This window comes from Lissotriton vulgaris, chromosome 2_2, assembly GCF_964263255.1.
Source record: "Lissotriton vulgaris chromosome 2_2, aLisVul1.2, whole genome shotgun sequence".
In the NCBI taxonomy this organism is placed as follows: domain Eukaryota; kingdom Metazoa; phylum Chordata; class Amphibia; order Caudata; family Salamandridae; genus Lissotriton; species Lissotriton vulgaris.
Genome location: NC_141688.1, coordinates 204704968 through 204719827, shown reverse-complemented (window position 1 = coordinate 204719827; position 14860 = coordinate 204704968). Strand labels below are relative to the sequence as shown.

The following is a 14860-nucleotide window of genomic DNA, read 5'->3' as shown; positions in this document are numbered from 1 at the left end:
AAATAAGACAAAGCGTAGTAAGGGAGGAAGTCAGTACTCTACTTATTTTTTTTATTTTATTGGGGGCATGGGTAATGGTGAGGACTGTTGGCAGGGTGGCACGACACTTAGTGTAAGACGCGGTAAGCGGCTGAGGCATGGTGTTGTGTATGACTCCTCCAAGACAACTCTACCAGTGTACACCTGATAAGAGCAGGTGAGATGAAATACGGGGGAAATACAGAACGTAAAATTGTAGATCGGGTAGGCGGGAAAAATAAGTGCGTTTTTCACCTTGTTGTTCTGAGTGACATCATAGACAACTCAAGCTTTGCTTTCAATGTGTATTTGTTGTCACGTGGAAACCCTCATTGAAAAACGTTCATGTTATTCACAGTTGCCCACCTGTAGTACTATATGTTATGTAAAACTTTCTTCTGTAGCCTCTGCTGTGATTAAGCAGATTAAAATTGGGTTAGTCACTGCTGTGACATAACACTAGTTAAGGAAATGTTGTGTGCCCCTGTTGATTCATCATAAGTCGAAGTGGTTGCCTTCCCTCAGTTTCCTGGTATCCTTAAGTATCCGGATTACCATGCGGACCAGGAAAATGGCGGTCTGTGGTCTCACCTGCTTCCCTGGCCTCCACGGGCAGGAGGGAGGTGGAGCATTTGACAGGACTCTTCCGCTGCCAACCTTCATCTTCCCCATCACAACGCTAGTTTGCGCAGACCTGTCGTGACATTGGAATACATCCCACACTAATCATTGGCTCTCAGACAGACACTGTCAGTGTACAGACTACTCTTTGTGCAAGTGTGGCTTCAGGTGGGAGAGGGATGGAAAATACAGAGGGTGGTGGGGGTAGGTGGCAGGAGGACAGGTATGTTTTTATATATATTTGGTTGTAGGGCATGGGAGAGTTTAAAAGAGGCTGGTATAGGTGGGTGCAGGACGGCAACTACTTCTTCTACTTGGGTAATGAGGAGGGTAAATTATGAGGAGGGTGGGGCTGGGTGGCAATATCCCAGGGATTGCTCGTTTTTAACATGTTTGTGTGTTTGATGTTATTGACAACTCAAGTTTGTGTTTTCTATTATCTAATGTCACTTAGAACCCCTCAGTGAAAAATACCCCCCTTATTCATAATCACCTATCAGTAATTCCACATGTTGTGTGTGCTCATGTTGTGTGCAAGAAGGGGGAGTACCTGAATCTAAATCTGGTTTTTCTCTGCTATGGCATAGTAACAGTGGGAAACAAAAGCATTTTCTAATTATTGCTCCTTCAAAAAGGAATTCCAGGATCCTCTGGCTGGGTTCTTCCAGAGGCTCTTAGTGAAGTTCTGGAGAGCAGAGTGCACAGTGAGGGGAGTTGAGGTGAGGGGAGTAAAGAGGGAACATTTTTCTTCTATTCGGGACAGGGACGAGAGCCCATGTTTAGTGTGGCTCCCGCATTACTCATCTGTCCTGGTGTAGCAGTTTAATAGAGGGGTGGGTAATTTTTGGGAGTCATCCATAACAAATTGTAAATGAGTAGAAAGTGAGTGACAGATGTATTCCAGTTCTAGGTTCTGAGTGACGTCAAAGACAGCTCATGCTACACTCTTGTTGTCTATTTTATGTCACTCGGGAGCCCTCTGTGAGGAACACTGTTACCCATTGATAATTCTATTTGTTGGTATTGTTAATGCCAGGGAGTATTGCTGTGACTGTGTCTGTTGGGTCTCAGAAGATTGGGATGCCCACAGTTCCATTAAAGACAACATGGCAGCTTAGGCAAGAGAGAGACTCTCTCGTGCTCTAACAACCCTGTGCTTGTTCTTCTCTTTATCTGAGTTTCATTCAGGACCAGAGAAGATGGGACATTTCTCTAGCAATGCAGCCCTTTTTGGCTACAGCAGTGGGAGTCAATACATAGTATTACAGTTGAGCTGAAGTCATGGTTTGTACCCTTTCATGTCATTGTTATTGTAACAAAAAAAAAGAATTATGCAAAACAAGAACCAGGAAGAGGGTAGAAGCGTGAAGAGCCACAAGACCCTGTGTACAAGTACACCTACCGCAAGTCGGTATTTGTTGTTCACACCCCAGAAAAAGGCCAAAAACACTCAATGACGGTATGCACATTTTCACTATGACCTCACACGTTGGTATTCTTCTCTTGAATAAATGCAAAATCTCAGTACAGAGTCATATATGTTAGTAGTTCAATTAAAATCAGACACAGAGATTGTTTAATGCACCGCGATGATAGCCCAGAACAGCCGAGTACAAGTACACCAACCTCAAGCCGGTATCTGTTGTTCACACCCCAGAAAAAGGCCAAAAACACTCAATGACAATATGCACATTTTCACTATGACCTCACACGTTGGTATTCTTCTCTTGAATAAATGCAAAATCTCAGTACAGAGTCATATATGTTAGTAGTTCAATTAAAATCAGACACAGAGATTGTTTAATGCACCGCGATGATAGCCCAGAACAGCCGATCTCTCTCAGGTGAGATCCCTGTGGCAGTTCATCGTATTCATACATGGAAAATGTTATTTTCGAAGTGTTTCTTTAAATATGAACTGTACAATACTGAATCTATATCTATACTAATATAATAAAGAGAGAGCCCAAACCTTTGAGGCGGGTAATCTCAGGAACCACAACACCAATCACAACACCCAATACAGCATTGGAAAGGGCAGCGGCAGCAGAAGGACATAGGCTATGCAGACGCCCACCGTATACATTTAAAAGGTAAAAGAACCGTGCCAGCAAAGTAGTCCCCTGTGGGCGTGTGCTGTGGGCGTAACAAACGCTGGGGGCGTGTGGTACGTTCCGCCTTTCATGCCATGCCTCATATCGTATGCTGTGGGCGTGTTCTGGGGGCGTGGACGGTGCGCGGGATTACGGAAAAAAAAGCGAGCTCTGTGCCCAATATTTCATTGTTTTTTCTTCCCAGGTTCTGTACATTCCAGCTCCGGGTGTCCACCCTGCTCCCTTTAAATACCCCTGCACCCTATAATCATAACCCACGCTTACTCCTTAATATACCCCAACACCCTTAAACACTAACCCATCTTAACTCTATAAATATACCCTGTACCCCAAAACCCAAACCTATCCCTAAACCCTAAAAATACCCCTGTACCTCAAAACCCAAACCTACCCCTGAACCCTAAAAATACCCCTGTACTCCAAAACCCAAACCTAGCCCTGAACCTTAAAAATACCCCTGTACCCTAAAACCAAAACCTACCCCTGTACCCTAAAAATACCCCTGTACCCCAAAACCCAAACCTAGCCCTGAACCATAAATATAACCCTGTACCCCAAAACCCAAACCTACCCCTGAACTCAAAAATACCCCAGTACCCCAAAACCCAAGCCTAGCCCTGAACCCTTAAAATACCCCTGTACCCCAAAACCCAAAACCAAAACCTAGCCCTGAACCCTAAAAAAACCCCTGTACCCCAAAACCCATACCTATCCCTAAACCCTAAAACTACCCCTGTACCCCATAACCCAAAACTATATCTGAACCCTTAAAATACCCAAACCCCCCAAAACATATACCTCAGTACCCCAAAACATATACCCCTATACCCATACTTACCTTATCCTAACATTACAAAAAAACATGCTTTTGCCATTCATGCATTTACAACGAATGTCATTGTAAATGTATGCGTGGTAAAAGCATATAAAAGTAATACCATGCGTTATAATGGCATTGCGAGTCATGGTACTTTCGTAATGAAAGTATGCGGAGGGATGGTATGTGGAAAGAAAGTTGCGGAATAATGGGTGTTTACCCTCCCTCGGTAAGTACATTGGTGGCACGGTGGCCCACATCTCCAGCAACATACTCATATTTTTTCACCACCGATTTAAAAAATGCATAGGTCTCTCTCATTGATGGCCAGCACCAATATACACTTTTAGACACACCTCTCGCCACAAGTTCTAGAATTGCGAACATTAGAGCTGGGGAGCTATGTTCGAATCTCGGCATCAGCTCAACATCCTGTGATTCCAGGCAAATCGCTTTGTCTCCCCGTGCCTACCACAAATGAATGTGTTCTTCTGTAATGTAAATTGTGCTCAAGCCATGTTGTCGAGTTCGCGCTATATAATATTGCAAGGAAAAATAAAGTAGGAAAACTCGAGTTCACACACTACTGAACGCGCACTCTTAAGTGCATCAGCAGTGCACTGTGAATCGGAGCGTTTCACAGGCCCGTCACAGATTAGAAATGCTATCAAAACGAAATCCTACAAAATATACTATTGTCCGGCAGCAATTCATACCCGGACAACGTCGGGATGGGCTGCTAGTATGCTAAATAAAAACAATCATTTATTTTCCTTCTTAGCATTGTTTGTGTCACTAGCTACAGCTCTGGAGCTCCAACTAACATGAGCCTCTCCTGAGTCACCAGGCCTCCCCTAGGATGCCAACAAGTGCCTACTATGTGAGCACTGATTAGTGAATAGTATTTTGTGCAAAGGTTGCACAGTGCTATTCCACACTTAGCTGAGCCTCCCCATTCCAGAGACCTGCCCAGCTGATGCGCGGGAGCAAGTGTGTCCATCCACCACCACCCCCAAAAATTGAATTGAGGGCTTCAACCATTGCACACGTTCGACGCTGATTCAACAGGCGAACTGGCCCAGCCTATAGGATCAGTCAGGTAGCACAACAAAGGTCATATGACAGGTTTACTAGTTACCGAACACTCAAAATCCTGGCAGGAAAAGAGAGGACCCACTGTGAGATATAGTGATTTGCCTAGGATCACACCAAATATCCAAGCAATGCAAAAATAAATGTGTAAAACTTCAAAAACTAGATCAACACATCTGGGTATGTATATCCTCTGTTCCAGTAGTGCTCTGGTTTGCTGTATAAAAAAGTTAATTTCGGGCCTTATTTTTTGCACCGTCCTCTCATGCAAAGTTCAGTAAAAAGATTTGACCTAAAGGCTTCTAAATTTAAATCCTGAAACGGCAGCATTACCTGGATGCCGTGCCCAGAGCCGTGATCCAGGCCTGGAAGATTCCAACGAAGAAAGTGAAGGGGTTCTTCCGGGTGATGGCGAAATAAATCGATGGCAGGAAAATGGCCCCATGGATGATCAGGCCCACGATCACGGTTACCATGTACATCCCCAGTTGCCTGGCAACCACCTCCAGGTCGGCGATCGCAATGATTTTGCCGCAAATGAGGCACGCAATACCCAGAGGCGAGTACCTGAAAAGCAAAAAAAGCACCAGGCGGTATTAAAAATACATCGATCCAGGAGGCCCGGGGCAGAAATGCAATTACACAAAATGGCTGGGGAAATCTTTTTTGCTGTAAATTATTTATAGAGGGCACCAAAAAACACACTTAGCCTTCATATTCGAGTAAATCACATTAGTCATACCTGACATCACAAAGTCAAATTATTTTCAGAATAAGAAAAGAGCCAGATCGATAACAAAGTCTGACCCCGTCCATTGCAATAGTCTCTACTGTGAGCATGTCAAACCATTTTTAGGCAGACTAAAAAAAGGAGTTTGTGACATGTAGAAATTGGATGGGTGAGTACCTTCCACCAAGTGCAACCTGTTCTGTGTCACCCATAGCTAAACTTCATAATGGTACAACCAATTTATGGAATATTACTGAACAGATGAACCAATGACTGAAAAACTAGAATCATTTTTTAGCATCCTGAGAAAACAGCCAATAATAATTAATCATTCCTTTTCCCAGCAAAACTACAGCCGGCAGTAAACCCCTTCCTCGTGCTCTGAATGCATTCACTTTTGAAACGGAATCAGAAATTGGCATACTAACTTTCTGCAAAAAAAGAAAATACAGAAAAACTAAGAAAACGGCCATTCGTATCTGTTGACAACCAACTCAACAGACAAGCCCAAATTCTAGGGGTATTCCTACCTTGTACTGTATAATTTTCTGACACCCTGACACGAATATCAGACGTTACTGTTTTAAAACTCTTTGCCCATCCTGCCCTGAATTCTGCCAGTCTGTTTTCGATTTCTGGTTGTACGGCTCTCTAAAACCTGACTGGGCTAAGTCTGGGGTAAATAAAGCACTATGCGCTTGATTATGAGTGGGTCGGTTAGTAATAATTACCAGATGCATTAAATAACGCAACCTTCATTACATTCTGTCCGATCAAACCTGCTGACATTTAAAGGAGGAAAAGCATATGTATGAAGTGTATCATGGTGCGTTAAACACCAACATCTGCATGTTATTCCCCAGAAACGTGTAATATGAGCTATTTATTGCACCGATAAATAATATACCGAGTAGTATCATTACTTATCATGTGTTGTTAGTCAGTGCCCTCTTTCTAAGGCAAATGGGTGGCCAGCAGAGCATCGACAACCCAATACTTGTTTGACTTCCTTGCATTGTCCACCCAATGACTTGGTGCTCTGAGGTGTTATTTCCGGAGATGAAGGGAGATGATTATATATCACTTACACAACACGTTGGTGGGGGTGGCCCTGCTGCTTGAGCCAATGCATTGCAGCTCAGTGGGTTCCTGTTCATTCATGAACCACCTACAGACAACAGAGCTCATTCATTAGAAGTGGAGACCAACTGAGGTCACTGCCGCTTCGCTTTTGGGCATGGCTGGCTTCCATGAGCAGTCAACGAAAGATCCCACTCCAGCAGTGTTCTTTGTTCCACCTGAGCGACCGTCCACAGAGACATTGTTCTCGCGAGCAGAGGCGCTGGTGAAAGGCACGAGTGTTCACTTTGGAGTCATTCGATTAGTACTGGTCCGAAGCCAGATGGATACCACAAGGTTTGCTTATGGAAACTTCAGACTATGGCTGGAGACCCGGGGCTCCAGGTCACTCTCTGGATGGACACAGAGGAGGGTGTCCATGGGGCAGACAGGGATGGATCTCGACTGCTGCTCCTACTTCCTAGGAACCAGCGACATTCAGTATAAAACTTCCCCTCAATGGAACACACAAGGCGCACAGAGCACCACTGGTGACTATGATGAATGTATTGTGGCATGGTCACATTTTTGTAGCACTTAATACTAATAACAGGGCCTGCATGGCACATTTCAGTAGTCAAGTTACACTCTACTCTGTAGGTGGACTTGATATAGTGTGGGTAGATAGTGTAGTGCATGTCAAAATTCAGATTGTTTTTAAAGTATTTTTTTTCTTAGCAACTTCTACGTGTTTGGATCCGACCAAGCACTCCCAGATCTGAGACCAGGTGCCGTATTATACAGTGTGGCGTGTTTTCTTTCTTAGCACCAGGCGCAGATTTCAAAAGGTGCTCCTAGCGCTAATATGGAGGGTGCGCCATATTAGATTGAATGCACTTCCCCAGGAAGTCGTGAACTTGTGCTGCTCTGGGGGCAGCACATTCAAGTGAAATGCAGAGTGACTTTGAAGCAGCCGCTCCGTGTTTCACTGTGCAGGCTGCAACCCTCCTTCACTATTAAGAGTGGTGAGAGATCCCCTTGCAGGCTGATGCAGTGAGTGACTGCACCCACCTTCAAGGGGATGTCGAGGGGGATCCATAGGATCCCCTTTACCTCTTCCAGAGGGTCTACCATCAGGGGAGCACTAGCAGTGAGCCACCTTTTAGGTAGTGGACTGTCAGGGTGCCTCCTGACAGCTTCGTTACCTTTGCACCCACGCCTATAAATGGGTGTGGATGCAGAGACAAAGAGAGTCCCTCGTGCATGGGGCCACCCCCCCCCCCCCCTCCCTGCGAATAGGGGACGCCCTCTGTTGATGGCGCTGGTGCTATATGTATTACAGAAGGAGCTGCACAAGCATCGGCGTCCCTACTGAAATACCAAAGTGCCCCGGGGGCCCGCAAACTGGGCGCATACGCCCGTTACACCCCGGGGCACTTAGGATTATACAGACCGAGATCTCTGTGCACTTCTGATTCTCTATTACTGGTTCCTTGAGATTCTAGTTTGTAGTTGACCCTATTGGTCCATACATTTGCTACACAAGCTTATGTACCTTAAGTAAATACGTGCCTATGGTGTTCAACTTTCTTTTGATCTTTCATAGCGTAAGTAGTTTCTTAGTGACCAAGAAAACTACTTTCTGCATTCTACTAGTGCAAAAAAATGCCTGACCACTGGCTAAGTGATTCCCCTGCCACCATGATTCCTCCCTCCAACCAGTTTTTATCTTTGTTGAAGCCAGTCTGTATCCTAAGATGTTAAAAATATGCCTGAAAAAAAAACTAAATAAAAAATGTCGAAATCTAGCTGCTATTTCGCATAGCATTGTTGGCACTGCCAGAGGCGTTGCAATGATGGTCTGCCGTTTCTTCTCCCATGCCACACTCCCCTGGGTATTAAACAAGATTAATTTCTTACCACATGATCATGGTCACCAGCTTCATGACGATCTCATTCAGGATGTTGAAGAAGTCGACCATCAGCCTCGCCTGCTCGCCCATCTTGCCCATGGAGATGCCAAACGCGATGAAGAAGCCAATCAGACCTGGAGGTGGGTTACAGCATCATTCAGATGTTAAAATGATGCTAAATATATGGGAGATATACAGCACTCATAGGCAACCTCAATGTGGTAAAATATGTGACAGTACATTTTGGGGATGTTTTCCACCTCTGGGGTTTGAGTGACAGTAAATAGACAAGAGCGAAACTTGAGATATCTCTGATGTCACTCAGAACCCAGAGGTGAAACACATTCCATAATTCACTTTTTACCCATCTACAATTTTATGTCATGCTCGGTCCGGTCCCAAAAATCCTCTGCCCCTTGCTTTCAACTGCTACGCAGCGGCGGAGGAGGGGGAGCCATATAGAATATCGCCTCTCCTACCCAACCCAACATGTAAATGTAACACTTAACCGGCGTTTAATTTGAGCTGCTGGGTTCCAGTGCTGGGCATCAGCACTTCATTGTCAACACCGGCACTTATGACAGCTGCCACATGGTGTCACTGTTTGTATAATTTAGAGATGAGCAGAATGAAATGTCTGTGTAACAACAAATGCTAAAAACAACTAATCTCGGCTGCCAAAGCCTTTTTAGGTCTCGCCTGTCGATGCGCATGCGCATCGAGCAAGCGAGACTATTGCGAGTTATCCACTCTTTATCTGCACTGCAAGGAATCGTGGCGATTCCTTGCAGTGCCCGTGACTTTTAAGGTCAATGCGCATGCGCATTGAGCTTATGCGCATGCGCATTGACCTTAAAAGCGCGTGCGCGTGCACGTCCGTCTTTGTTTACCCGTGTCGCATTTCTCCTCCCCCTCCCCTCTCTTCCTTCCGTCTAACGCCGTGTCGCACCTCTCCCCTCTCCGCCCCCTCCCCTTCCCTCCGTGTCGCATTTCTCCTCCCCCCTCCCCTCTCTTCCGTCCGTCCGTCTTTCCCACTCTACAAATTTTTGTTTACCCGTGTCGCATTTCTCCTCCCCCTCCCCTCCCTTCCTTCGTCTCACCTCTCCCCTCTCCGCCCCCTCCCCGCTGATCCTGTCTGCAACAGAGGCTTCTCCGAGGCCCCATCTCCTGGCGCCGGTCCTGTCTGCCGTCTCTCTCAAAGGCCCCCCTTCCCTCGCTGTTTGCGTCAGCCTTAGCGCTTCCCCAATCACCCGCTGTCCCCCCATTGGCCTCTGCCCTCGCCATCGACATGCAGTACACACGGTTGTTGTTTATTTATTTCCTTCGTGGTTATTGACCTAAGCAGCCATGTGACACGCATCTCATTAGCACGTTGCCAAGGAAACCCCGAAACATGAGGGGGCGGTAGGACGCCGGCAGCTTTCCTGGATTCTGCGACCTCCTCACACGGCAGAGGATGAAGAGAGCGCAGGATGGCACGGCGCTCGCTATGCCCAGATGGGTGCCCAGGGCTGCGCGCACAGGGAGGTTGGCATGTTTTATTCCATGCTCTCAGGATCTGGCCGGAGTGCGTACACGGATCATGTCTCAGACGCTAAAAGTGTTCATCCGAAATAGTGAAACCATCTCAGCTTTTATTATATCCAAAGTGAATATGCATGGCCCATTTTTACATAACCACAACTTCTGTGGTGGTTATTTGCATATGCGTTGGTCATTCGGAAAGCAGGACTAGATTTTGGGTTCGTTGGCGATTAATAAACGCTCCATTAATGCAATTACAGTATATAACCCTCCTCGCCCACAATAATACCACAACACTCAGCTGCCAGGTAGTAGATTGTAACTCTAACAGGCTGCATAATAATGCCCTTATACCGCTTGTTTTCTTAACCTCCGAGTTCCTGCAGCCCAGCTCTGCCATGAGAGCGGAAGTGCCGTGAGAGAACAGCTGTTATTTATTTTTCGTCTCCTGTGACATAACTGGTTGGCTTCTCGTCACTGAAATGTCCTTACCTCCCAATATTGTGTAATTTATGAAAGCAATTGATAACATGCGAGGGAACAGTGAAATATACGTTTGCCACAGGCTGGGATATGTTTTTAATACAGATGGATCATTCATTGCCTCGTAGTCATTGGTTAACAGTTGCAGTTTCGTCCTTTACAATGGCATGGATGTACACGGTCCTGAAATCGCAGCGACCTTGTTTTTAAATTCTCTCAGATGACTCTGGCTTATCGGGCAGCATGGATATTGCCCCTTTAGATCTGTGGCAGTCACACATCAGGGTCTGCCAGGCACGTGACTGATTTTGCCATACCTACTTTGTGATCGCGAACCAGTGGTGTGCTGGAGGACCTCATAATTTCCTTGCATGCCAAAGTACTTTTGAGTACCTCACAGTGGTAATGGTGTAATGTATTTACACTGCTAAGAGTAGCTACATCAAGCGTATAACACAGTTGGAAGCTTTTTTTCTGTATAGGTATGTTGTTTTAGTCTATTTCTCCTCCCCCCTCCCCTCTCTTCCCTCCAGCTTGTTTTTTGTTTATTTGACCCGCTCCGCCCCCTCCCCTTCCCGCCGTGTCGCATTTCTCCTCCCCCCTCCCCTCTCTTCCCTCCGGCTTCTTTTTTCTTAACCTCCGAGTTCCTGCAGCCCAGCTCTGCCATGAGAGCGGAAGTGCCGTGAGAGAACAGCTGTTATTTATTTTTCGTCTCCTGTGACATAACTGGTTGGCTTCTCGTCACTGAAATGTCCTTACCTCCCAATATTGTGTAATTTATGAAAGCAATTGATAACATGCGAGGGAACAGTGAAATATACGTTTGCCACAGGCTGGGATACGTTTTGAATACAGATGGATCATTCATTGCCTCGTAGTCATTGGTTAACAGTTGCAGTTTCGTCCTTTACAATGGCATGGATGTACACGGTCCTGAAATCGCAGCGACCTTGTTTTTAAATTCTCTCAGATGACTCTGGCTTCTCGGGCAGCATGGATATTGCCCCTTTAGATCTGTGGCAGTCACACATCAGGGTCTGCCAGGCACGTGACTGATTTTGCCATACCTACTTTGTGATCGCGAACCAGTGGTGTGCTGGAGGACCTCATAATTTCCTTGCATGCCAGTGTACTTTTGAGTACCTCACAGTGGTAATGGTGTAATGTATTTACACTGCTAAGAGTAGCTACATCAAGCGTATAACACAGTTGGAAGCTTTTTTTCTGTATAGGTATGTTGTTTTAGTCTGATGTGACAGCTAAAGTTGCCCCTGACAGTTCAACTTGACGGCCATATGATAAGTGCTAAACTGCCACTTTAATCAAATGTTATGATTTCTTGTTTCTTCACTGGCCAGAAATCAACCATAATCTATAGCTACATTCCGTTTAGATGGTTTGGTTTGGCAACAGCACAGCAATGATTACCAAGTAGTCTGTATACGTAGCATTATTTTAGTTTATAGGACCTTCTTTGAGCTCTTGGTTTATATTTATCAGAAATTAGAGCAAATTAATTACATCATATGTGCATAACCGTACGTTAGATTTATTAGTTCAAGCATCTGAACTCAGTGCATGAAATAAAAAGATCTGCTCTCAGCATCTTGCTAAAACTAACCCTTGCATGTGTTCAGTGCCTTGCAAGCAATTGTATTCATACGATTTGAGTGGGAAGTGAGCTGTTAAAAATATCTCTGGGTTACACATTGTCTGTTTAATGCCAAAAGCACGGAAACCCGAGCAATACTGTTTTCTTTTTTTTTTAAATTACAGGTAATTTATACACATTTAACTTCATAGAGGTTAATATTTATTTTCAAGAATGCAATTGAAGAGGTATTTACATGGCAATAACATTTTTTACAGCAAAAGTACGCAAAATCAAAGTAAATTTCGAATTTAATATTCTGAAAGCATATCTATGGTAGCACGTTAAATTTAATGCCTACCAGTGCAAGGTTCAACTACATTTTACAACTACGAAGACATAGCTGGGTATATACCCTCACTCACCCTCACTCATCCTCACCCTCACTCACCCTCACCCTCACTCACCCTCACCCTCACTCACCCTCACCCTCACTCACCCTCACTCACCCTCAACCCCTCACCCTCACTCACCCTCAACCCCTCACCCTCACCATCACTCACCCTCACCATCACTCACCCTCACTCATCCTCACCCTCACTCACCCTCACCCTCACTCACCCTCACCCTCCCTCACTCACCCTCAACACCTCACCCTCACTCACTCACCCTCACTCACCCTCACTCACTCACCCTCACTCACCCTCAACCCCTCACCCTCACTCACCCTCACTCACTCACCCTCAACCCCTCACCCTCACTCACCCTCAACCCCTCACTCACACTCACTCACTCACCCTCAACCCCTCACCCTCACTCACCCTCAACCCCTCACCCTCACTCACCCTCAACCCCTCACCCTCACTCATCCTCAACTCCTCACCCTCACTCACCCTCAACCCCTCACCCTCACTCACCCTCAATCCCTCACCCTCACTCACCCTCAACCCCTCACCCTCACTCACCCTCAACCCCTCACCCTCACTCACCCTCAACCCCTCAGCATCACCCTCACTCACCCTCACTCACCCTCAACCCCTCACCTACCCTCACCCTCAACCCCTCACCCTCACCACCTCACTCGCCCTCACCCTCACTCACCCTCAACCCCTCACCCTCACTCACCCTCACTCACCCTCACTCACCCTCACTCACCCTCACCCACCCTCACTCACCCTCACTCTCACTCACCCTCAACCCCTCACCCTCACTCACCCTCACTCACCCTCAACCCCTCACCCACAACCCCTCACCCTAACTCACACTCACCCTCACTCACCCTCACCCTCACTCACCCTCACTCACCCTCACCCTCACTCACCCTCACTCACCCTCACTCTCACTCACCCTCACTCTCACTCACCCTCACTCACCCTCACTCACTCTCACTCACCCTCACTCACCCTCACTCACCCTCACTCACCCTCACTCACCCACCCTCACTCACCCTCACCCTCACCCTCACCCTCACCCTCACTCACCCACCCTCACTCACCCTCACCCTCACTCTCACTCAACCCCTCACCCTCACACAGTGCAATAGGTCTCGGAGCATTTGAGTTAGAGCTTTTAGATTTGTTTATGGCTTTTTTATTTGTAATTCTTTAGCATTGGCTACAGGAAACAAAAATGCTAAAGATTTACAAAAAAAACCCATAAACAATTCTAAAAGCACTAACTCTAATGCTGCGAGACCTATTGCATTTCCAATGCTTGTTTTTTAATAGCTTTGGGGCCTGGAAAAGTCTGAATTGTCACATTGGTAGCAGTGTGCTGGTTAGTAGTTGTGTAGGCACTGCCATTGGCAGCACTCGCAGGGGCAATAGGTGATGTTACCTGCTGAGACCTCCAGACTAGACCTCTGGCACTTATATATATATATCTTTTTTTTTTTTACAAATTAAGCACTGTTTTTATCAATCTCCTTCCCTGCATTCCTTCTCCCTCCTGTTGCACAAAATAATGTAAAAACAGGAAGATAATGGATTAAATGCTCAAATTACTCTCAGCCACCGACTATTGCTCGGGCCGCCTCCCAATCCACCGTTTTTCGCCCAGCATGTGTCAAAGAGAAGCAGACCGGCGCTGATGGATGCTGTGACGGCCCTGTCATCCTGGCCTTCAAGACTTTATTACGAAAACAGCAATTTACATGTTACTCATATATACCACAGAGGACAATAAGTCCGGGACTTGGTGCCGTAAAATGCCATAGATAGCAAAAGTGTGACACACTATTTAACCCATGATGACGTCAGAGCCCTGGCCCACTAACCCATCCTTTACCTCGCAACTGCCTCCCACCTGCTGAAGAGGGTAAAGTAGACGACAGACATTAAATAAAACTCTTGGAGGCTTGTAGCTGCCTCTTGACCCCTCAGGCCAGGTGTGCTATGGGTCATGCCATGATTACTAAAGGCCACCCACTGTTCTGCCTCTAAGTGAGGTATAGGAGGCATCTTATATAAAGAACTCCTGCTGTGCGACCACCCCTCTGCCTGAACCTGAACATAAACAATTCCCTCTTTGGGATCACTGATATGCACGCCGACCCGCTGTACCATAACCTGCGTCTTATGTGCAATTTTATTCTTTTCCACACTTTATTAATTCATGCCAAATATGCTTACATTAAAACAGGAAAAATATTGCTAATGCATATCTTTGCAATTTACTGCTTCAAATTATGCTAGCAATCCTGTTTTGTTAATACCAATTCCATTCTTATTAGTGGACGCAAAAGTGAATCTGAGCACCAGCACAGTTATAAATCAGGGCACATCTTGTGCAATTCACGCGACTGAGCACTTTTCGCAAATTGTTAGCACCATTGAGTGCGTTTGCACTTTTTATTGGTCTAGGCCAAGGTGTGTTCAGCATCCAGCACCCCAGACAAAG

The 14860-nt window shown here is 46.0% G+C and overlaps 1 protein-coding gene across 2 annotated transcripts in view; it reads right to left on the bottom strand.

The window, feature by feature from the left end:
- The window catches only part of SLC1A2 (solute carrier family 1 member 2), a 401007-nt gene that overhangs the window by 40648 nt on the left and 345499 nt on the right, over window positions 1-14860 (bottom strand). For both annotated transcript variants that reach the window (XM_086959544.1, XM_086959542.1), the window contains exons 6-7: window positions 8372-8498; window positions 4996-5229 (exon numbers count right to left, since the gene is read on the bottom strand). In XM_086959544.1, coding sequence (XP_086815670.1) covers window positions 4996-5229; window positions 8372-8498 — 361 coding nt within the window. The remainder of the gene's footprint in view (window positions 1-4995; window positions 5230-8371; window positions 8499-14860) is intronic.